Source organism: Lucilia cuprina, chromosome 4 (assembly GCF_022045245.1).
Source record: "Lucilia cuprina isolate Lc7/37 chromosome 4, ASM2204524v1, whole genome shotgun sequence".
In the NCBI taxonomy this organism is placed as follows: Eukaryota; Metazoa; Arthropoda; class Insecta; order Diptera; family Calliphoridae; genus Lucilia; species Lucilia cuprina.
The window spans coordinates 12,275,522-12,298,796 of record NC_060952.1 but is presented as its reverse complement, the minus strand read 5'-3'; the positions used below and the strand labels follow the sequence as shown (position 1 = coordinate 12,298,796).

Below are 23,275 nucleotides of genomic sequence, written 5' to 3'. Positions count from 1 at the left end.
CATTTTAGTAGCAATTATATTTTTTAAAGTATACATATACATTTGATATGAAATTGTAAAACCCTATCGCACAGAGTTGCTTAATTTAGTATTAAATGTTATTTACAACCAATGTAGATTCATACAAGGTGGCCTCCCTTAACATTATATAGATGTTTTGTATATAAAAATGTATATCCCAGCTGTCAAACAATATATATAAAAAACTCTCTTTACAACTCACGCTGTCAATTTCCGTATGAAAAAATATTAATTTGTTCACTAAGATCATCTTATATATAAATTGGTCACTGTCCAACGTTGTAGACTTTTTAATTTGGCTACAACACATTGAGATATTATTTTAAATTTTCTATTAGATTTTAATTAAATTAAATATAAAAATTAATCAAGATGGTGGACAAAAGTTCTGACCAAAGTATTATGGATAAATCCATGAGATCGGTTTTTGGTAAGCTTTTTATATTTAGAAAGAAAACACTGTCGGCGTTGTAATGAATGTCAAATTTTGTTTTGCAGTGGGAAATATTCCCTATGAAGCTACCGAGGAAAAACTAAAGGAAATTTTTAGTGAAGTTGGCCCTGTCGTCTCCTTAAAGTAATTTAAGCATATACATATATATTTTTGTTTTTTTATAATTTTTACACATTTATTTCAAGGCTTGTCTTTGATCGCGAGAGTGGTAAACCCAAAGGTTTTGGATTTTGTGAATACAAGGATCAGGAGACAGCCTTAAGTGCTATGCGTAATTTAAATGGTTATGAAATAGGTGGACGTACATTGCGTGTGGATAATGCTTGTACAGAGAAATCGCGCATGGAAATGCAACAACTTTTGCAAGGACCACAGGTTGAAAATCCGTACGGTGAACATTGTGATCCTGACCAGGCTCCGGAGATAATAACAAAGACTGTAGCATCTCTTCCGCCAGAGCAAATGTTCGAGTTAATGAAACAAATGAAGTTGTGTATACAAAATAATCCTTCTGAAGCTCGTCAAATGTTGATGTTAAATCCACAATTGGCCTATGCCTTGTTACAGTCGATGGTAGTTATGCGTATTGTTGATCCACCAACAGCATTGGTAAGTAAAACATCTTTAATTATAAGCAAAAATTTGAGGAACATTTATTTTTAGGGCATGCTATTTAAAGCGAATCAAATGCCTCCCGTATTGGGAGCTAAACCCTTATCTGGTAACGCCGGTTCACAAGGCTTGAATTCTATGCCACAATCACAAATAATTCCGCCAGCACCCAGCATGAGTGGTCCACCTATGCCTGTACCAGTCCCCAGTTTTAATTCCATGGCCGGTAATGATATTGATTTACGCGCTATGACCGGCGTAAATATGCCCTCACAACAACCAATGGATCCCCGACAAATGGACCCACGGATGTCACGCAATATGGACCAAGATATGAGATCAATTCCCAATCCCGTACCACCACCACTAATGGATCCACGCAATCAGCGTCAATTGCCACAGCCGCAGATGAATACACCACCTTCATTTCCCAGTGATCCACGTCAAAGGCCAATGGATCCTCGTTTGAGAGGTGCTGGACCAGGACCTAGTGGACCAGTTCCACCACCAACGGCCCAACAAACAGCACAACAGCAGTTACAAAATCGTTTGGCCACCAATTGTGGTCTTCCCAATGATGCCTCTGACCAAGAAAAGGCAGCATTAATTATGCAAGTTTTGCAATTAACAGATGAGCAAATCTCACAACTTCCACCAGAGCAAAGAACTAGTATTTTGGTACTTAAAGAACAAATTGCAAAAAGTACACAACGTTAAATGTAAAATCTTAATGATCTTGAAATAATAAAAAAATCTTCTATATGTAACGATTCCAAAATTATTTGCATAAAGCAAAATTACATTATTATTAAATAAAATTAATGAAAATATTATATTTTAATTTTAACAAATTAACTTTTCTTTATTTCTTATTATTAGAAAAAAACCTTATAGGGTCACTAAAGCTTGGTACAATTTTTGAACAGTCGTATTAACAATTTGCCTCAAATTTTCATCGTCCTTTGTTGTCACAGCCTAGAAAGGACAGTATATTATTAATTTGTAATTATTGTCTGTTAAATATAAATATTTACCAAAGTTTCTAGGTTCACTTCTACACTTTTTCCAGCCACGGTTACGGGTAAAATGTCGCCCTTAAACATTTTTGGCACCGTATTTTCACCAAAAGTATCCTGCAATGTCTCTAACAGGCACTCTTTAAAGTGTGTACGATCTGATTTTGATTGAGCTGTGGTACCCTTAATGTTTGTACCACCCATTTCTGTTTGCATTACACAAGCCAACACCGAGTCGGCAAACATATCATTGACTGGTGTAGCTTGCCATTCCATTATAATAATTTTCCCCTCGACTGTTAAATCAATGCAACTGAAAGCACGTATGTGTTTATCTTCTTCAAGAACTTCAACGGTACCTGCACCACCAATACGATCCAATAGTAGTTGTAAAGTAGTTAATGAACTGTTCCACGGAATGGATTGTCGCTGTGTCACCACAGACATGCTCATATCAGTATATTCTAAAAAAACGGTGTTAAAGTAGATACTCAGAACTTGTTCTATTAATACTTACTGGACAAATCGGACGCTGCTAAAAGATGATAGTTGAACTCTCTTTTTACTAAAACGCCAGATAATTTGTTACCAACTTCAGGTTTTGTTGCCGCCAAGGTACCCATTACTTTTGCAGTTTTTTCTCCTCGAAAATACAATTCAACAGAATGTGTATTGCGTGGATTATAGAATTTTATATCTGTATTTGGATCGGCTTCGTATTCACGTTGTAAAGCCATTTTAAGACGTGACATTTCATTTTGCTCACCATGTACTAAAACCTTAATAATTAAAAACAACATTCTTAATTAGAATTCCATCCGAATTTTATTATTTCCATGTATGTACGTACCACATGTTGAGGCTTCAATAGTCTTATAAATTCACTAGTTTGTTGATAATCGGTATGTGCTGAGAACGAAATGTAATCGACAGACATATTAAGAGGCAATTTTTGTCCAGAAAGTGTTGTAATCTCCTCTGGTTCCGATAGTATAGTCTTAGCTAAAGTTCCCTCAACGCAATAACCAGCAATTATAACACCATTCTTGGGATCTGTACACCAATTCTCAAATAATTCACGAGATAAGCCACTCTGCATCATACCAGGCGATGCCATAACAACGCAAGGACCAATATCATCAAAATGATCAATACCCTTTAAATTGGAAATGTGACGAAACACAAATGGATTGTTGACAGCAATTTGTCGACGAATTTTGTCGTTCATGGCATTTATATACGTTTGATAAACAGCCATGCATTTTTTAGCCAAAGAGGAAGCGTAATATATGGGAATGTCATGTAAATCAGGATTTTGTGACCAGTATTCATCCAAAATCAAAAGCAATTCCTGTGCTCGACCCAACGCAAATACTGGTATAAGACAACGACCACCTTGAGTAACAATCTTCTGTACCAACGATGTAAAACGATTTTCTCGATCCTCACGTTTTTCATGTATATGTGTTCCATATGTAGATTCCGTAATTAAAACATCCGGCTTCATAGTGGGTATTTCCGCTGCCATTAAATGGCGATCTTCTTGCCTTGAAAAATCTCCCGTATATAGAATTTTAATGCCAGCAATTTCAATCATAAACATTGCTGCACCTAATACATGACCGGCATTGTAGGCACAAAAACGCACGCCCATAACATCACGTTCCTCATGGAAATTTATGGTTTCTATTTTTTCCATAGACGCTTCAAGATCTGCTTCGGTATATAACATTTGTTCTGTCGAAATATTACTGATTTTTATGTAATCAGATAACATCCATCTGTAGATGGCTTTGGTGGCATGGGTCATAAAACATCGTCCACGAAAACTTGTTTTCATTAAAAACCACGGCAGTGCCCCACAATGATCTAAATGAAAACTAAAAATTAAACGTTTATTTATTAAATACTTATATGCATTACTATCTTATGATGCTTACTGTGATATGAACAATAAATCAACTTCGTCAGCTTCGATTAAATCCACATACGGCAAAGCATCCATCCCCGACAGACCAGGATGTATACCACAATCTAACTGTAAATATCATCAATAACTTTAAATTATAGATTTAGCCAATTAAAAATAACAATATAGTACCATTATTTTCTTTCCCTTAAATTCCAACATTATACATGACCGACCCACCTCCTGACCGGCACCACTTTTCATGTAAAGAAACACACATCCATTTAAACATTTTATAAACATGTGGTTTTATTTTTGTTTTTTACTTACAGTGGTTTAATAAGTAATAAATCGCTTTCTTCTGCTGGTACATTATCACTCCTTTGTGCCATACTAGTATTCTTTCTTTTAATTATATTTTAATTAAAGTATTTTTTATGTTTTTTTTTTGTAAAAGTATATAATCCGGCAAAAATATTGTTTCAACAATTCCACTTTTTATTTATTTTCAGTGTTAGAAAGTGTAAACAACAGTACACAGGGCGACTCATAAAATTATAAGTAATAAATAATTTGTTTACATTCTTTTATATTTGTTAGATTGAGTTGCCAGATGATGAGGTTTAAACACCTAATTCGAGTTCTGAGAACTGAAGAACTATAACTGAACTTCAACAGAGCTAGCACTAGAACAGAATTAAATAGAACTAAATAAGATCTGAACTAAAATTGGGTTTGTTTTCGTTTAATACCCAAAAAAGACTTCCTACTACACCCGAAATATATAATAATAATTAAAACAGTCATGCTTTTGATGTCACCAAACACTATGGTGTCCGAATATTTATAAGAGACAATTGTGAAGCCACCTATTATAGGAATTTATCGCACTGTAGAGAATGTTTCACGTACATACACTGAAAAAAATCCATGCCTAATATATAAAAAAAATGTCGTACATTGTACGAATCTTTCGTTGTTTCGCACCACGAAATTCTTTCGTAATATATACGAAATTGTACGAAATATTTTAGTATATTGCAAAATATTCTTGAAAAAATTAATTTACATAAATTGAAAAAAGGGAATTTTGAATAATATTATATTATAATATTAATTTATTCAAACATTTTTGTTCATTTCAAAATAAATTTTCTAATTTTAGTTCAAAATTATTCTCCACACGAATTTTAAATTTTTTTTATGAAAATAATTTGTGAATAATATTATGCATTTTCTTAAATTTTATAAAAATGTTGCAGTTTTATTTAATCATAATATAATTAATATCATTATGTTTAATTTCGCAAAATTTAAGAAAAAAATATTACGAAAGATTTTCGTACTTTCGTAAAAATAGAAAAGGGTTTTATTAAATAATATTTCGTATTATACACGAAATTTTTGTAAATATTACGAAAATAGAAGTTACGAATTTTTTTTCGTAAAGTTGAGCATGGATTATTTTCAGTGTAGATAATATAACAGTGGCTATGCTGCCGTCTTATATAGATGTTATTTGTTCAATATATTGGCGTTTGTTATACCCTACACCACTATAGTGGGGAGGGTATTATACGTTTGTGCTGATGTTTGTAACATACAAAAATATTGGTCCAATACCCACCTTAAAGTATACTGATCGATTCAGAATCATTTTTTGAGTCGATTAAGACATGTCCGTCTGTCCGGCTGGCTGGCTGTCCATGTAAACCTTGTGCGCAAGGTACAGGCCGCAATTTTCAAGATAATTTGATGAAATTTGGACCTAGTATATTTTCTGGCACAAGGACGAAGCCTATTGAAAATGGTTGAAATCGGTCCATTATTTCACCTAGCCCCCATACAACCGTACCTCCCGATTTGAACTTTTTATGAAATAATTACGTCAAATATTCTGCTATCTAATAGGCACAAATAAGTTTTATATAAGTATAAATGACACTGCAGATTTTCGTAAGGATCGGCCTATATTTGACCCTAGCCCCCATACAAACCCCCCTACAAAAATGACTTAAACGTCTAAAATTGACTTGTAACCATTTGTATCGCAATGAAACTCAACAAAACTAACTGTTATTTAGAAATATATCCTTTTCCCAAATTTACCGAGGATCGCCCATATTTGACCTATATAAAGGCTCATTTAGAAATTTTAGTTTTTTATCAATAAATTGTTTAAATATTTTGGAATTAAACATAAAAGTTTCTTTACAAAAAATAAAAATTTTATAAAAAGTCAAAATTTTAAAAATTTACTCATGGTGTAGGGTATTATATGGTCGGCCATGCCCTACTATACTTTCCTACTTGTTATTTTATTGCATTGCTTGCATTCAGTAATAACCATTGTGGGCTTTATGTCGACTTTAGATCCCTTAAATGTGTCAAACTTTATCCGATCACTTGATATACTTGCGTCTGGAGAATAGCAAAATAACAAAATAACAGTCCATATACATATATGATCACTTCAAAAATCTACACTCTTACTTGTTAATTCTTTATGTATATGCAGTGTCTCTCATAAGTATTCGAATTTAGCTATAATATAAAAAGAAACTAATTTTAATAACATGTTATACATGTTTATTATTAAAAAAAGACATACAAAATAACAAAATGTACATATAAAATGGTTAATAAAAATGAATCTATATTATAGATTCTATAAGTATATTAAAATGTAATAGTTGTATATTGTTTAAATGAGACAATGTGTGTATTATTGTTGCGATACCAAATGTTGTTTACAAAATTCCCACATAAACAAAGCACCAGTTACATGAACATTTAGGGAACGTATTTGACCAAATTGAGGTATTTCAACAGCATAATCTAAAAGACCAAGCAGAGGTGCTGGTATACCATCCTTTTCATGTCTGAAATTTGTGAAAATTAAATAGTTATTTTTGAATAAATAAATATGATAAAATAAAGTATAATAAATTTAAAAAATTTAAATTTTTTTAAACTTTCTATTTTAAATAAACTTATCTACTTACCCCAATAATAAAACACACTTCTGAGGAAATGTAAAATTACTAAAGTTTTGACTGTTACAGGTTTGTTCAGCACCAATTATAGCATATCCTTCCAATTTCTTCTGCATTAAAAATTCCTTTAAATCTTTTTGCTTTACTTCTAGTATGTTTAGACTTTTTTCAGCAGTCATGCTAGAAAAGTAAATTTCATTGTATATTATTAATGTTTTGTCTTTATTTTATGTATAAACACACCTTAAGTTTTTGAAATCATTTTTACTTGTATCCATTTTAGAAGCCATAACAAGATTCTGTATTCCCAGCACTTCGCATGTTCTGGCAATACCACCCAGGTTGGGTAATTTATCTATAAGACTTGCAATAACAAACATCTGCGAAGAATAACGAAATATTTAATAATAATATTTTAAATGCGTCCTACATAACTTACTTCTGCTGGTTTTTCTTCTTTAGGATAAAGGATTAAATTATGCGGTTCGCTAAGATCATTTATAGGATTCATTTTTCTTTGAATTTGATCATTTAATGGAGTTTTTGGTAAAATGTCATCTGTTGTTGAAGTTTTAAATTTTTTCATAAATGTTTCACGACAGACTTTCATTAATTCATTATTATAATTGTTTAAATGAATATTGAAGACTTCATCAAATGGTGCATTTGTAACATTAAGAATTATATCTATTATATGATCAATATTAAAATTATTGATTTGCACTCGTATGTCATTTAAATGTTCTGTTAATTTTGTACCAGTAGCATATTTAATTGAGTTGATTATTTGTGTAAAGCCGTTTATACTGAAATAAATTAATGCAAAAGAAATTTTCGTTGTTACAGAACAGAAAGACAAAAAAATAATACTTACTTTTGAAAAGTATCCCTTTTTAAAAGTTGGTATAAATACATTTGTGCAAAAAGGCGAGTTTGGAAATTGGCACCCATTGTAAGTGCCAATAAATTAGACACAATAGTAAATTTTGTATGATTATCTGTTCTGTGTGTTAAAACATAAGTATATACCACCGACATGATGGATACCTGTTGACATGAGGTTGAATTGTGTGCCTGAAATAAAATTATTTAATTATTATTACTAATATACAGTGAATCAATTAAGTAATTTGCCTATGTAAAATTTTATAAATTTAAAGAAAAAACTTTATGTGAACAATTATTTTTAGCAAAATAAAGCAATTTGTTTGTTGTATTTTTTAAAGAATATCTTATATTTTAATTTTCTACCATAAAAAGTAAAATCGTTATATTAATTAACGAGATTTTTGATAAAATGTGAATGTATTGTTAATTTTTTGGGTCAATAAAGTATTTTGCTTTTTTAGGTTATCTGTTCATTTTTTTAATATTGCTGCATTATTTTATAATATTTAATATTTTTTATTACTCCTATATATTAGAATAACATTTTTTAGATATTTTAGTAGTGGAACGACTAAATTTGGACATTTCTTAACCGATTTATTATCCTATATACCTATGAGAATTTATCAATATTTGACATAACATGAAATCTATTGTTTCTTTCATTAAATTTCGAAAATAATAAGTAATTTTGAATTGGATACATTGGATAATCAATGGATTTGGACCTAGAAAAAAAGTTTTGTGAGGTATAAATCTATATATTATAACAAAAATAATCCGGGTTTTTGGTCATTTTGTATTGATAAACAAAAACTACATTACGGAAACTCCATCTATTTGGAGAGTATTGTGTAAATTTTATATAGAATTTTATAATATGGATTCTTATTCAATAAATCTAACACTAAGATGGTACTAGGATGGTACCTAGCCACTCTAAGTTTGGGGACATCACCATATATCACTATAGAACTATTAAATGCTAAAATCTTGATTTTCAACCTTCTATTTTAAATTCTTTATTTTATGAATAAGATACAGTAGGCGTATTTGGATCTGGATAGTTATTCTTGATTTGGATTCTAAATATATATAAGTGTATGTATTAGGTGAAAAATATTGCTTTTGTTGACGTTACGGTATGATAACCACCTCTATTTTAAAATATCTAAATTAGGTATTTTTCCTGTACTGTACGACAGTTCACTTTACATTGGTTCCAAGCAATCTAAGGTCTGTTTAGAGGTCTAAATTTAAACATAGTGTTCCTCGTAGTTCGTATATAGATTTTGAAAAAGATAAATCAGGAGTCCAATAGTTTTCCTTGGATACAAGTCGCCTGCCTTTGGCAGTTAAAGATTTTGAAAGAGCACTCAGTGCGTTTTTTTCTAATAATTCTTTGGATCATTTCATTTATTATTCTATTTTGTATTTTTCAATGTTATTGATTAAACATTTCATAATTATATTTTATTGATTTACACTTCTTCTAGTAATCTAAACTAATTTTTTATATCGAAATTGCCTCATCATTATCCTTTAAATATTTTAAGGCAAATAACATCTCATTTTCACCCAATGAGGATATGATTTTTGCAAATTGCAATTGAAAAATACTTATCACTCTTCCTTTTAACAATAAAACAATAAATTCCAAAAATAATTAAAAAATAAAAAACTGTATATGAAATCCATTAAACTTTAACATCAGTAGATTATAATAAAAAATTTTTAATTTTTGTTTATCGTATGGCAATCTTTAACTTACCTGTTGTAATTTACTTAATATGACTCCTTCTCTCATTTCATATATTGCAAGAATATGTTCATAAAAGTAAACAATATTTAATTGATTATTTTCATTTAATAGGATGTTCCAAATTTTATCTAATATATTAACACTTATTGCTGTTTTATTCATATTGTTGCAGCCATAGTAGATACAAATTGCAATTCTCAACTTGATACGATGTTCATTTGAATTTTCAAAATATCTTGGTTTTTTCTTTGTTAAATGCATATGATATTTTAATAAATCTAATATAAATTGCGTGTTACAAAATGATTTTATTTGCTTCAATACATATGAGCGTACGGGCGGTATTTCAGTGTCAAAGTGATTACGGCAAAACGCTTGTTCAATTCTACAAAAAAAGAAGTAGTATATAATAGATACCCTCAAAAAAATCCATGCTTAATATATACGAAAAATGTCGTACATTGTACGAATCGTTCGTTGTTTCGCACCACGAAATTCTTTCGTAATATATACGAAATTGTACGAAATATTTTAGTATAATGCAAAATATTCTTGAAAAAATTAATTTACATAAATTGAAAAAAGGGAATTTTGAATAAATATGGTAAAATTTACGAAATATTAATTTATTCAAACATTTTTGTTTTTTTTAAACTAAATTTTCTAATTTTAGTTCAAAATTATTCTCCACACGAATTTTCAATTTTTTTTTATGAAAATAATTCGAGAATAATATTATACATTTTCTTAAATTTTGTAAAAATGTTATAGTTTTATTTAATCATAATATAATTAAAATCATTATGTTTAATTTCGCTAAAATTTAAGAAAAAAATATTACGAAAGGTTTTCGTACTTTCGGAAAATTAGAAAAGGGTTTTATTAAATAATATTTCGTATTATACACGAAATTTTTGTAAATATTACGAAAATAGAAGTTACGAAATTTTTTTCGTAAAACGAAAATATTTATATTTTTAATATTAATTTTTAACTTACCTATTTTCACCTTTGCTAGCTAACTCATTAAGAAATTCATTTGTACATATTTTAAGCAAATTCATTTCTGAGAAAGCACTTGGAATATATTCATACTTTTTAAAAATTATAAGGGCATATTTATGAACAACAAAATAATCGCAAACTCTTTGCAGATAATCAGCTACACAATTTAGTCTAAAATAATATTAAAAATATGTATACATCATTTTCATATGATTATTTACATTCCAATATTATACTTACATAACTTTGTTGTTGTATTTTAAAAGTTCATCAATAAACCACATATCAATAACTTTTTTACATTTATTTAAAAACTTTTCAGCAAAAGTCTCTAAAACATTCAATTTTCCACCCGAATTCAATATAAATCGTAATGTATCTTCGTTTTCATTTGTAAAATCATCTTTTTGATTAATGTAAAAAGAAATGGCAGCCTGATTACACACATTGAGTTCATGTTTGTCGTATGGCGGAGAGCCGAGCATAGAATCTTGAAATATATTTATGACTTTATGCAGATCACAATGGGTAAGTGAATTTAAATCTATTTTATAGAAATCTTTAATATATTTTACATCGGATTCTGCAATTTCGAATTGAAAGAGAGCATATTTAAGCCAGCCATGTTTTTCCACTGGTATATCATTCAGAAACATAAACAAATGATCATTTTCACATAAACTGTTTGTGAAAATTTCATAGAATCGTTGTTTAAAAATTACACCTTTTGAATTTGCTTCAATTAATAAAGATTTTTTGTTATTAAACATTTCATATTCATCGTAGTAATCACTAGAATTATAAAGTGTTTCTACGTATGTAACATATTCCTCCATAGATAAATGCATTAAAGAACCTTCAAATAATTTATAACACAAATTTATTGATTCTTGACGTACAGTACAATTTTGTAGTTTTCGAACACAAGCACATATATTTAAGATCACTTGAAAGTTTAGACGATTAGGTAATTGTACCTTACTAAGATTTTGAAGCCATATATACAGGGGTACTGATTTCCAGTTCTCAACTTCGGGTAATAATGTAAGCAAATTTATTAAATCACCCTTTAAAAATGAAGAAAAGAGGTCTCTGTTAAGAAAATAACCTTCATAGTTGTAAAGTAAAGTTGAATTTGTAGCATTAAGGAAATGTTTCAATATATGCGCGGATAAATTCGAACATGAAAACGTCTTTAAAAAGAATTCAATGGACCAGCGCAATACTAAGTTATTATTATGAGTTAATATTCTCATGTACAATATATCTAACCAAGATGATTTAAGATTTTTGCTCTTTATTATTTCCTCGAGATTCTCTAGAGAAGGTAATATTAAATGTGATTGTTCCTCTTCAAGATTTTCCAGTATAGTTATATACATTAACCAAGATTGCTCTATTTTTCTATAATAATCACAAGATGTCCACATTGCCGTAACGGAACTGATATATTCAACAAAATATTGGAAAACTTTCTTTAAGAGAAAATAACCACATTTTCTGTATTTTCTTTGATTAGATTTAAGGAGCTGCTGAATGGTAGTGATCAATGTTGCTTCTTCATGAAAGTTGGAGTGAATTATATGAAAGTCATCAATAAGCTGAATTATTATATCAATATCAGTTTCCTGTATAATGTCCTTTTTTGCATTTGTTTCTAATTTACACTTAATATTCTTCCAGAGCTCTGTGAGAATTTTACAGCTTTCCGGAAACATTTTTAAATAAAGTTGTACACAAGCAACACAGCCGGAAATTAGTGTACGGTTCTTAACATTTTGCATAATAAGCGTTAATTGATACAATAACTGAAAATAAAGGAAAAAAAGAAGGAACAGGTAATGTAAATAAATTACTTTTTAATCAAAATTAATGGTGACCTTTTTTAAACTAAAACTGTTAAAATATCTTTACTGCAATATTTCAATATACCACTATTGCTTAAACATACCTATTTATGAAAAACCGTTATTTTTAATGATTTTGAAATTATTTCTATATTTCTCTCCTTCACCATCTTGTCATTCCACTTGTAACTTCTTCAATATAATTTCCTAACCCTATGAGTTATATACATACAGTGAATCAACTAAGTTTTTTGCCTACCTTTTTTTGAGAGAATTTAGTTTTTTGTTCATAAATAAAAGTAAATATATGCTTTCCAATTAAAAATAGAGATTGTGTAAAATGGGAAAAATTAGAAAAAATATTAAAATACAAATTTTGGTGCATTTGTTGTTGCATTTTATAATTATTCATCAGAATTTGCATGTCAATAAAGTATTTTGCATATTAAGAATTGCGGTTAATTTCATTGGGGGTTTCAAATTATTTTTTAACTATTTTTGGAATTTATTGTTTTATTGTTAAAAGGAAGAGTGCTAAATATTTTTCAATTGCGATTTGCCAAAATCATATCTTCATCGGGTGAAAATGTGATGTTATTTGCCTTAAAATGTTTAAAGGATAATAATGAGGCAATTTCGATATAAAAAAATTGTTTAGATTTCTAGAACAAGTGTAAATCAATAAAATATAATTATGAAATATTTAATCAATAACATTAAAAAATATAAAATAGAGTAATAGATGTTCCAAAGAATTATTACAAAAAACGTACTGAGTGCTCTTTCAAAATCTGCCAAAGGGAGGCGACTTGTATCTAAGGAAAACTATTGGACTCCTGATTTATCTTTTTCAAAATATATATACGAACTAGAAGGAAGACTAGGTTTAAATTTAGACCTCTAAACAGACCTTAGGTTGCATGAAACCAATGTAAAAGGAACTGTCGTGTAGTAATGGAAAAATACCTAATTTAGATATTTTAAAATAGAGGTGGTTATCATACCTCACAAAACATTTGTTCGAGGTCCAAATCTATTGATTATCTAATATATCATGTATCCAATTCAAAATTACTTATTATTTTCGAAATTTAATGAAAGAATCGATAGATTTCATGTTAAGTCAAATATTGATAAATTCTCATAGGTATATAGGATAATAAATCGGTTAAGAAATTTCCAAATTTAGTCGTTCCACTACTAAAACATCTAAAAAATGTTATTCTAATATGTATGAGTAATAAAAATATTAAATATTATAAAATAATGCAGCAATATTAAAAAAATGAACAGAAAACCTAAAAATGCAAAATACTTTATTGACCCAAAAAATTAACAATACGTTCAAATTTTATCAAAAATCTCGTTAATTAATATAACGATTTTACTTTTTATGGTAGAAAATTAAAATATAAGATATTCTTTAAAAAAATGCAACAAACAAATTGCTTTATTTTTCTAAAAATAATTATTCACATAAAGTTTTTTCATAAAATTTATAAAATTTTACATAAGCAAATTACTTAATTGATTCACTGTATGTATATATACGTCCTTTTGAATAATGCATTCGGTTTATTCTATATTGAACCTATATTGAAACCAGACACCTAACAGATCGGAAACTTTAATAATCAGATATGATACCGAACAATTTTATAAATATGGAGTACATATATGAATTTCCCAAAAATGCAAATCCTAGTTAATAAACAGTTCAATTAAAACGGCTTACCTTTTCTGATATTTGAACATCTTTGTTGCCAATAGTTCTTATCGAATTCATTATTTGATAAACAATTTGCACAACTATATTCAAATCACTCTCATCTTCACCGTGATCTTCTATAAATTTAAGCAAAATAACTCCAATATCGTTTTTTAAATGTTCCTCCCGATTGATCCACAACTTAAGGGAACGATGAATAAACGCCAGTACGACAAGAAGATTCTCTTTTTGATGAAATTCATTAAAATGTTCATTGAAATATTGAAGCATTTCATCGAGTTTAAGTTCCGTTGGGCATATTATATTGGCGCCATCAATTAAAGATTCCATTATACCCTTTTGTAATTTTACGAAATTTTGAAAGTTTAATTTTTCAGGCTCCATTTTATTAAATGATTAAAAACTCTTTGGACATAAGAAAGTAAACAAAATCAAATTTGTTTTCCTAAAATCAACAGCACATTTCTGAACAGTGTTGCCATTATTGTATGTCATGATTTTCAGTAATGTAAAATTTAGTAGTTTTTGTAATTTAAAATTCCATTGAACGGTAAAATTTGTTTTTCATATGTGTAATAAAATTTTGTCTATTAAATTTTCAACAAAGTTCAGGAAATTAATGTTTTGAATATTAGCAACAAACAAAAATAAATAATATACACAAATCTTTACGATATTTAAAGAAAAAACAATTAAAAAGATAATAAAAATCAACTCAAAACAAAACGTCGGCGAAAAAGAAAAAGAGAACATCAAAAGAGAAATAATAAAACAAAACGTCAAATTATTTTTGCTATTTTTGTTTTCTGCTGAATAAAGTGGTTAGTTTTCTATAAAAAAATAAAGAAAATGCAAAATAAATAAATTACGAAGTCCATAGACGTTTTTATTTATCTATTTTGTGCTCGCAAGAATTTAGAAAATTCAATTTAATCAATATCAAAAACATTTTAACAAAAAAAAAAAAAAAAATACATTTGTATGTGGAGAAAAGGGAAAACTAATTGCTTTAGTCTGTTTTGTCTAGGGAAAGACGAGAAGAACTTTTAAATGGAAGAAAATCGAGATTCCCCAACAACCTCTAGCCGAATAACAACGAAAGCTAAAATTGAGTCCAATATGGATTCAATGGAAGGATCTAAAGATGTTGGGACATACGATAAGTATGCAGTAAGTGAAAAGACCACACCCGAAACTAGACATCGTTCTGTTGACGACATCAAGAGGTCTGTTAATGTCAAGGATATACAACGTTCAAACTCAAATGATTCTGGAAGTTCGGCTATACAGGCGTATCAAGAAATTGAAACGTTTGTTGCTGCTCTACCCTCAACTTCACAGGTGACAACAACTTCTGATGGCGTTAGTGAAGACGATCAGACTCAGTCGCAAAGTCAACAGTGTCAGCTCTTGCAGCAGCAAGACAGTGGTGACACTGAACGCAGTTGTTGGATATGTTTTGCTTCAGATGAAGATAATCGTCTAGCAGCCTGGGTTCAACCTTGCAAATGTCGCGGCTCTACCAAGTGGGTACATCAGAGCTGTCTCTATCGTTGGGTAGATGAAAAACAAAAAGGAAATGCCCTGCGTACTGTCAGCTGTCAACAATGTCAAACAGAATATATAATAGTCTTTCCACACATGGGAAAAGTGGCCAATATTTTGGAAGCCTTTGATAATCTAATAAAACGTGTTAGTCCCTTTTTAGCGGCTGGTATTTTTGTGGGTTCCCTATACTGGACCGCTGTTACATATGGTGCTGTTACTTTTTTGCAGGTAAAATAAATGCATTTTGTATTAAAGTTTTCCTCTTAAAAATGTAAAATTTACTTTGAAGATTGTGGGCCACAAAAAAGGTTTGGCTCTTATGGAGAATGGTGATCCGCTTATTTTACTGATTGGTCTTCCAGCCATACCAGTTTTCTTGGTTCTTGGTCGCATGATTCGTTGGGAAGATGCTGTCATACGCTTGATTCGTAATCGTCGTAATGTTGCTCGTAAATTACCTCTTATGAGTTTTATTATACCATATCCGTAAGTACATATTTCATTAATTTAAACTTCGAATATAATTGAAATGCTCGGTATTCTAAATGAAAAAGCTGGGATGTTTCATTAAATATTCAGTGAAATGCTTAATCCATTGTACCTGCTCCAGTTCTTATTATTTTAAAATGCTGTAACGTCTGACTTCTTTAATATATCGCTTGTCATTGAATTAGCGTCTTATGATTTTTGATGCAGACTCAGATCATTGTCCGGCCGTACAGGTCCAAATTTAAGGCATTATTTGATATAATTACCACAGTCTTTCTTGTATTAAATTTGGTTATTGTTGTTGTAACAGTTCGACTGTGAAAGATAGTTCTTTATTTTTGGTTCTTATACAAAAGGCTTATCCGTATTTAGGTTATTGTTTACATGTTTCTTAAGTATTTTGGTGTCTGCACAAAAGTTCTTATAAATCCTAGTAAAAATACGGTACTTGATAGATCGCAACTACATGTCATTGAAAAAATCTTTTTTTTAATCTTACATAATGGAGTAAATTGTATAAATTTTCTATTTAATCTATAGCGAAGAAGATGAGGAACAAACTGCACAAAATCCTGCAACTCCTACACTTTCGGATCCCGTATCGGCTACAAGAGTTTTTTGCGGTGCTTTACTATTGCCAACAATTTCATCAATTGTGGGACGTTTGTTATTCGAATCAATTGAGAATACCTTACATCGCACATTATTAGGTGGTCTAACATTTATAACCGTTAAAGGAATTTTAAAAATCTACTTGAAACAACAACAATATACACGTAAAAAGAAACGTCATATAGTCGATTATACTGAAGAAAATGTACGAACTTATGTTAATCGTAATTCGTCATCAAGAAATCAAGGAGCTGCTGCCGCATATGCAGCCGCTGCAGCAGCAGCTGCCCCTGAAGGCGCTCAACAGCAGCAACAACAACAACAGAACCAGCAGCAGCAGCAACAACAAGCTTATGTGCCAAGACCAAATACACGAGATAGTATGGTGTAAACAAACAATTTATATATTTAACAAAATTACGTTAATTAAAGGAAAAAATGGGTAAGAACTATACAAAAAAATTTACATTAAAAAACCAACATGTTCCGTCGTATACTAGTAAATTGTTTTTTACATAAATAATAATAATAAAAAAAAAGAAAAAATTAGAACTCCGTTAAACATTGAACAAATGTTGTCAAAATTTATTTACTTTAAATTCCAATTCTAAAGACACAATTTTTTCTTAATAATATCAAATCCATACTTTCATATAAATTACTAGCACTGCATCATACATTTTATACTGCATAAAAAAAACCGATGTATCTTCAGGCGATAATGTATGAAAATACTTATGCTTATTATTGAGTTATTTCTATTGTATTTCAGAATTTACTAAATATAAAAATTTCGAAATTTACATTAGATAATTCTACCACAAATGATGAAAGTTTTCAAAATTATCATAAGAAGGTAGTTTTGGCAATGATCTGAATATAGTCCAACATTTATTTATGCAGTTAATATAACATAGCTCATTTATCCTTCTTTGCTTTAGCAAAATTGGTTGAATTAGCATATTGATGAAACTATTATTATCGGAACACTATTTACAAAAGGTGATAAAATTTTAATCAACAATATTTTTTTTAAAGATGATCTTTTTGAAAAAAATAAGTGCTAACTCTAACAAAACTTTTGCAATATATTTTAAAAGAATTAAAAAAAAGGCATAGAAATCTGTAAAAATATTTGTGCAGTTCACAATTGATGTCGTATTGTTGTAGCGTTCTATGTCATAAAAATTTTTCAAAAAACATTTTTTTGAAATAAAAAATCAATAATAAAAAATTACTACATACTACGATACAACGGCGATTGTGAATTGAACAATTGTAATAATTTGTCTTTTTCTATGTTACAGAAATTTTAACTAAATTTTCAACTAGTTTCTTTCTAATTTTAAAACTGGTTTTTGTTTTTCCGAATGGATTAAGTTGACACATTGTAAGGATGTAGTAATCCTTATTAAAAAAACTTGGTTTCGATTTAAAATTGGATGCAGATATAGTGTTTTAGTTTTAAAAAAAACATAATTTTTGAGCCTTATTTGAGACGTTATAGCACTAACATATCTGTTATAAAATGTTATATGTCATATAATAGCTCATTTATCCATCCACATAACTTATTTATTCTTCGAGATATTTTTACCTAAAGCTTGTTTCAAAAATAAAGTGACAAAATCTGATCTGATCTTTTAGAATTATCTAAAAATCTGCTGTAATTCCTATTATGTTCATGGACGGACAGACAGACAGAAAGTGTCGATTGATGCATTCTCAGGTAGTCGTAGATTCAAAATTTTCCAAAATTTCTTTAGAGAGCTTGGTCTTAGGATTTCGATATTTTTTCAAATTTTGTAGACCTATATTATTTATGTTTTTATATTTAGTTCTTAAAACCTTGTCATTTCTTGCTCAAGTTAAATGCATATTCATTGCCGTTTAAACTAGTAAATAACATCGGAAACTAAATTTGACTAAAACCCAAGTTAAAATTATGATCATGGGCGGGTTTCTTTCTACTCCGTTAAACTAGGCTTAACTTGCTGTTAAATTAAACTCGGAACAAATTTAGGCGGATTTTAACCGATGATTGTGTTTTTCAGTTATGGATCTAGGATCAGTTAATGTTTTCAGTCAAAAACATAAACAGTGAACACCTGTTTTTTGCAAATATCTCTTTTGTAAAATAAATTTTTTTGGAAAAATGTTAAATAAACATTTAAAACAACAATAAATAAAACTAAAAATATTAAGTTTTTGTTCCTATTCGATATCGGAATGGCAAGATCCTAAAAAGGAAAACTATTCATTCATTTTACTTAATAATGTATGTGGTAATTCTGTATTCAAATGTTTTTGAACTTGTATAACATTGAAATGCGAAATATAAGAATTTTAAAATTATCTAAAATATGTCGCAACGACTGAAGATCATCGTATGTGAGAGTGATGGTGTCTTTAGATAAAAATTGTATAATTCTAAAATGATATCAATTACCCTCAACAAAAAGAAGTGTTCTTAATAACGAGAATGCAATCGTTCATAAGTCGGTTAATATAAGTTGTCATAAAATGTTGAACTGATCTGCCAAGTGCTTTAATATAGTTGTATGAAACCATACAATCAAAATAAATCCAAAAGATAAAATTAATATACTTTCTTAATTTATATAACATTTTAATTAAAACTATTGATTTTCAATAAATCTAATTAAAAATACCAAAATCATAATCAAACATTAAGCTGCACACTTTAATTAATAAACATAACATATGACTTAAACATTATTAACATGCTAATGGAAAAAAATCTAAAAAAAAATTATTATAACATATTTTCCATTTTCTTCCATTTTTCCTTCATTGATCTTATTAAAAAACTAAATATTTTCAATTTCAAAAAAAAAAAAATAATAATAATAAATATTCAACTAGTTTAGGTTTATGAATAAAAAATTTAATATATATTTAAAATTATGTATAAATAGCTTTAAAACAAATTCTCTAAAGGAAATAAAAAATAAATATTTGTAAATTTTTATTACATTCGGAATTGCCATCTAATTCGTAACGTTCATTTAATTTTAAACATCTTTAGTTGTCATTACCACATACACACACACCTTTATTAAAATAATAATTTGTATTTTTACCTAATGTTATTTGTTGAATTTTAATGTTTGCAGTGAATTTTTTTAGTTATTTATTTTTTAAAAATTTAAATAAAAATTACATACAAAAAAAATCAAATAAAAGTTTTTCTTCTTTTTTACATTGAAAGTATGTAATTCAATAAGAATCAATAGCCGTTAGTTTGGTTTTAAAATAGAACATTTTGAGATAGAAAATCTTAAATATTATTTTAAAAGAAATATTTTTTTTTTTCAAAATATTCTATTATTTTTTTAAATTTACCCTCTTATTTTCTAAAATATTTCACCTTGCGTTGAAAATATTTCCATAAAAGTGAGGGCAAGAGATTTACAAAATAACCCCCCTAGTCTTGTCTAGCTAGTCTTTATAGTTTTAGATCGGTTATAATTCACACTTTATATAAATAGATTGGATCTGAAATCTAACCTAAATTAGATTAATTTTATCATTTTATTGCAACACATCGAAATATTAGTCTACACACACAAAAGTAAAAAGTAGTATTAAATTCTAAGGGCAAATCTTTAGGTGGAGGTTTAGGATTAAATTAAAATTAAAGTTAAACTAGGTTTAACTTGCTGTTAGATTAAACTCGGAACAAATTTAGGCGGACTTTAACCGATGATTGTGTTTTTCAGGATCAGTTAAATTTGTTAGTATTGCCAACTTTTCAGTCAAAAACATAAATAAAGAACAGCTGTTTTAACTCTTTTGTAAAATGAAATATTTTGGAAAAAATGTTAAATAAACATTTAAAACAAAAGAAATTAAAAAATTGCAATTTACTTAAAATATTATTAAAATATTATATTAAATCATTGTTTTCATGTTTTTGTTAATTGTGTTTTCTCACTTATAACATAAGTTTAATTGGCCGATAACACTCAGTTAAACTAAAGATAATAAGTAACTTTACTGATTACTGAAAAACACAAAACATATATTAAACCAGGTTTAACCAAAGAATGAAGATTTTCTTTATCAGAAAAACTCGCCCTAAGGGCGGGTTTCTTACTCCTCAGTTAAACTAGGCTTAACTTGCTGTTAGATTAAACTCGGAACAAATTTAGGCGTACTTTAACCGATGATTGTGTTTTTCAGTTTTAGATTTAAGCTCAGTTAACTTTGTTAGTATTGCCAACTTTTCATTCAAAAACATAAACAATGAACAACTGTTTTTTGCAAACAATACTTTTGTAAAATGGAAAATTTTGGAAAATGTTAAATAAACATTTAAAACATTAATAAATAAAACAAAACAATTCAGAAAATTGCAATTTACTTAAAATATTAAGTTTTTGTTCTTCCGAAATCATTGTTTTATTGTTTTTGTTAATTGTGTTTTCTCACTTATAAGTTGAGTTTAATTGGCCAATTACACTCAGTTAAACTAAGATAATAAGTAACTTTACTGATAACTGAAAAACACGAAACATATATTAAACAAGCAAACAAATCAGCTAAATTTGTTTGCTAGTTTAAGCGCCCAATGGAGGTAGTTTATACTTAAGCAAGGAATGCAAATGTGTAAACAACTGATACAAAAATGGTACTAAATGTTACTAAAATAAACATTAAAATGTTTGATTTATCGTTTAATATAGTTACGGGGACTTTACAATCTATTTTTTTGTTTTCAATTCAAATTTTCATTAATTTTCATATTGCATTTACAGTTGTCTTTTCTTTTTCATAACACATGCGTTTTTTTGTTACCAAACAGTGACATTTTCTGATGATTTGTATGGCAACACTGTAAAGTTTAATCTTGTACTCAAAAACATCAAAGGGGATTAACATCAGAATCAATTTATTTTTAGATTAACTAATCTGAATATTAATTGGCATTTGATTGCCAACTCAAAAACTCGCCCTTAGACGATCTGACTGTCCGTAGAAAGTAGAAATTTTACTAAAATATTCTGTATAGCTTAAGTTGGTATGGTATTGAAAATGGGCAATGTCGTTTAACGTTTTTGTATTAGCCCCCGGAAAACAGTTTCGAAAGTTCAAGTTTAACGAAAAAATTCGACATAAATAACATAGGAACCAAATCTGTACGAAATGGTATGATGAACAGTTAATAATTGATCCTACCCTGCCAAGGTTTCATTTAAAAATTACTATAACACTTATTAATAATAAAATACTATAAAATGCGTTACAGAAATGTATAAAGTGACGCAAAATCGCTCTACAAAATAGTATGAAATTGGTTCATAATTAAGGGCAGCAGTTCGTAAAGTTTGAAATTTTGAATTTTTTGTGTTCAGTTAACTAATATTATTACATATTATAGGGTATTTAAACACGAACAGTTCCAGGTTTTTTTAATAGAATGTTTAATAAATAAATAATAATGAAAAAACATGACTTATAACAGTTAATTTGAAAATAGAATTACAAAATTATTGTAAAGAGTAATTTCTTCTTTTTACCAAATACTTAGACACTCATCTGTGTATGTATGTATGTATGTATGTTTTTCAAAGTTCTATTTCATGAATTTTTATCAAGAAATCACGAAATATATATTTAACAATATTGTGTTTTTATTTATTTTTTATCTCTATATTTATTTACTCTTATCAGAGACTTCTCACATACATTTGTAAGAAAGAAATAGATGTTGGTTAAAACGAAAATGGGAGGGAGGAGGTTGTTATTTTGTTTTTGTTAACCAAACTAAAAGGCCAAAAAAAAAAAAAAGAAAAAATAAAACAGTATAACCAGCCGTTAGGTTTGTTAACAAAACAAAAATTGTATTGAAAATAGAAACTAATAAAGAGTGTTTATTTTTGCTTTAAATGTAGTAGACAAAATAATTATGAAAGCAAATAAATAAGAAGATTAATTAATAGATATACAGAACATTTTAGTATGTATGTTATAGAAATGTTTGGTTATGGTTAATTTTAAATACTCTACACTGTGCAACAGTTAAAACTTTTAGCTAATAACACCGTATGATATACGTCATTTCGTGATCCCGTGTCCTTCTTTAAGGACTTCAAAGCTTTATGAAGTACATTTTTCCAAAAATATTTTAAAATACTTCTACTGATCAAACAATGCCAAATTTGATGTCAAGCTAACAAAAAGAGTTGTAACATATTTTGTGTTATTTTTAGTTTATTCTGTCAGTATCAAAAGATTTATAAAACATTTTTTCAAGATTTTTTTGAAAAAATAATATTGAAAATTTTAATAGATTTTTAAGGATAAGAATTGTAAGAGATATTTTTGACAGATTTTCATCCTAACAGTATAAAATAAAAAGGG

At 28.4% G+C, this 23,275-nt stretch overlaps 4 protein-coding genes across 5 annotated transcripts; 2 read left to right on the top strand and 2 right to left on the bottom strand.

Annotated features, from left to right (window-relative positions):
• The first annotated feature begins 276 nt into the window (after positions 1-276).
• Positions 277-1,938, top strand: LOC111684678 (cleavage stimulation factor subunit 2). Its single transcript, XM_023446893.2, has 4 exons — positions 277-451; positions 520-598; positions 661-1,084; positions 1,139-1,938. Exons 1-4 carry the CDS (start codon positions 394-396, stop codon positions 1,802-1,804), a joined length of 1,227 nt encoding a protein of 408 aa, XP_023302661.2. The 5' UTR covers positions 277-393; the 3' UTR covers positions 1,805-1,938.
• On the bottom strand, positions 1,918-4,527 carry LOC124419538 (cleavage and polyadenylation specificity factor 73). Its single transcript, XM_046949460.1, has 7 exons — positions 4,343-4,527; positions 4,205-4,268; positions 4,044-4,141; positions 2,954-3,983; positions 2,621-2,882; positions 2,122-2,567; positions 1,918-2,062 (listed from the first exon to the last, which is right to left on the bottom strand). Exons 1-7 carry the CDS (start codon positions 4,402-4,404, stop codon positions 1,976-1,978), a joined length of 2,049 nt encoding a protein of 682 aa, XP_046805416.1. The 5' UTR covers positions 4,405-4,527; the 3' UTR covers positions 1,918-1,975.
• A 2,057-nt stretch (positions 4,528-6,584) lies between these two features.
• On the bottom strand, positions 6,585-14,721 carry LOC111684681. Its single transcript, XM_046948682.1, has 9 exons — positions 14,246-14,721; positions 10,904-12,471; positions 10,658-10,834; positions 9,668-10,043; positions 7,883-8,082; positions 7,448-7,814; positions 7,252-7,388; positions 7,018-7,188; positions 6,585-6,894 (listed from the first exon to the last, which is right to left on the bottom strand). The coding sequence occupies exons 1-9, from the start codon at positions 14,621-14,623 to the stop codon at positions 6,738-6,740; spliced, it is 3,531 nt and encodes a 1,176-aa protein (XP_046804638.1). The 5' UTR covers positions 14,624-14,721; the 3' UTR covers positions 6,585-6,737.
• A 279-nt stretch (positions 14,722-15,000) lies between these two features.
• On the top strand, positions 15,001-19,740 carry LOC111684675 (E3 ubiquitin-protein ligase MARCHF5). Of its 2 annotated transcripts, XM_023446889.2 has the most exons (4): positions 15,001-15,060; positions 15,267-16,015; positions 16,077-16,273; positions 16,817-19,740. In XM_023446889.2, exons 2-4 carry the CDS (start codon positions 15,290-15,292, stop codon positions 17,277-17,279), a joined length of 1,386 nt encoding a protein of 461 aa, XP_023302657.2. In that variant the 5' UTR covers positions 15,001-15,060; positions 15,267-15,289; the 3' UTR covers positions 17,280-19,740. The 2 variants fall into 2 exon arrangements, with proteins under 2 accessions (XP_023302657.2, XP_046804637.1); XM_046948681.1 differs by lacking the exon at positions 15,001-15,060 and having other exon boundaries at positions 15,093-16,015.
• Positions 19,741-23,275: the final 3,535 nt, after the last annotated feature.

What these genes read in the sequence shown, in the direction of transcription:
- LOC124419538 (XM_046949460.1), bottom strand. Translation starts at nt 4,404, where the DNA reads ATGGCACAAAGGAGTGATAATGTACCAGCAGAAGAAAGCGATTTATTA. An exon ending in GATTTATTGTTCATATCACA is followed by an intron (nt 3,984 to 4,043) that starts GTAAGCATCATA and finishes TTTAATTTTTAG; the next exon opens with TTTTCATTTAGATCATTGTG. An exon ending in AAGTGAACCTAGAAACTTTG is followed by an intron (nt 2,063 to 2,121) that starts GTAAATATTTAT and finishes TGTCCTTTCTAG; the next exon opens with GCTGTGACAACAAAGGACGA.
- LOC111684681 (XM_046948682.1), bottom strand. Translation starts at nt 14,623, where the DNA reads ATGGAGCCTGAAAAATTAAACTTTCAAAATTTCGTAAAATTACAAAAG. An exon ending in AAATACAACAACAAAGTTAT is followed by an intron (nt 10,835 to 10,903) that starts GTAAGTATAATA and finishes ATATTATTTTAG; the next exon opens with ACTAAATTGTGTAGCTGATT. An exon ending in GCTAGCAAAGGTGAAAATAG is followed by an intron (nt 10,044 to 10,657) that starts GTAAGTTAAAAA and finishes CTTTTTTTGTAG; the next exon opens with AATTGAACAAGCGTTTTGCC.
- LOC111684675 (XM_023446889.2), top strand. Translation starts at nt 15,290, where the DNA reads ATGGAAGAAAATCGAGATTCCCCAACAACCTCTAGCCGAATAACAACG. An exon ending in GTGCTGTTACTTTTTTGCAG is followed by an intron (nt 16,016 to 16,076) that starts GTAAAATAAATG and finishes TTTACTTTGAAG; the next exon opens with ATTGTGGGCCACAAAAAAGG. An exon ending in AGTTTTATTATACCATATCC is followed by an intron (nt 16,274 to 16,816) that starts GTAAGTACATAT and finishes TTTAATCTATAG; the next exon opens with CGAAGAAGATGAGGAACAAA.
- LOC111684678 (XM_023446893.2), top strand. Translation starts at nt 394, where the DNA reads ATGGTGGACAAAAGTTCTGACCAAAGTATTATGGATAAATCCATGAGA. An exon ending in GGCCCTGTCGTCTCCTTAAA is followed by an intron (nt 599 to 660) that starts GTAATTTAAGCA and finishes ATTTATTTCAAG; the next exon opens with GCTTGTCTTTGATCGCGAGA. An exon ending in TTGATCCACCAACAGCATTG is followed by an intron (nt 1,085 to 1,138) that starts GTAAGTAAAACA and finishes ATTTATTTTTAG; the next exon opens with GGCATGCTATTTAAAGCGAA.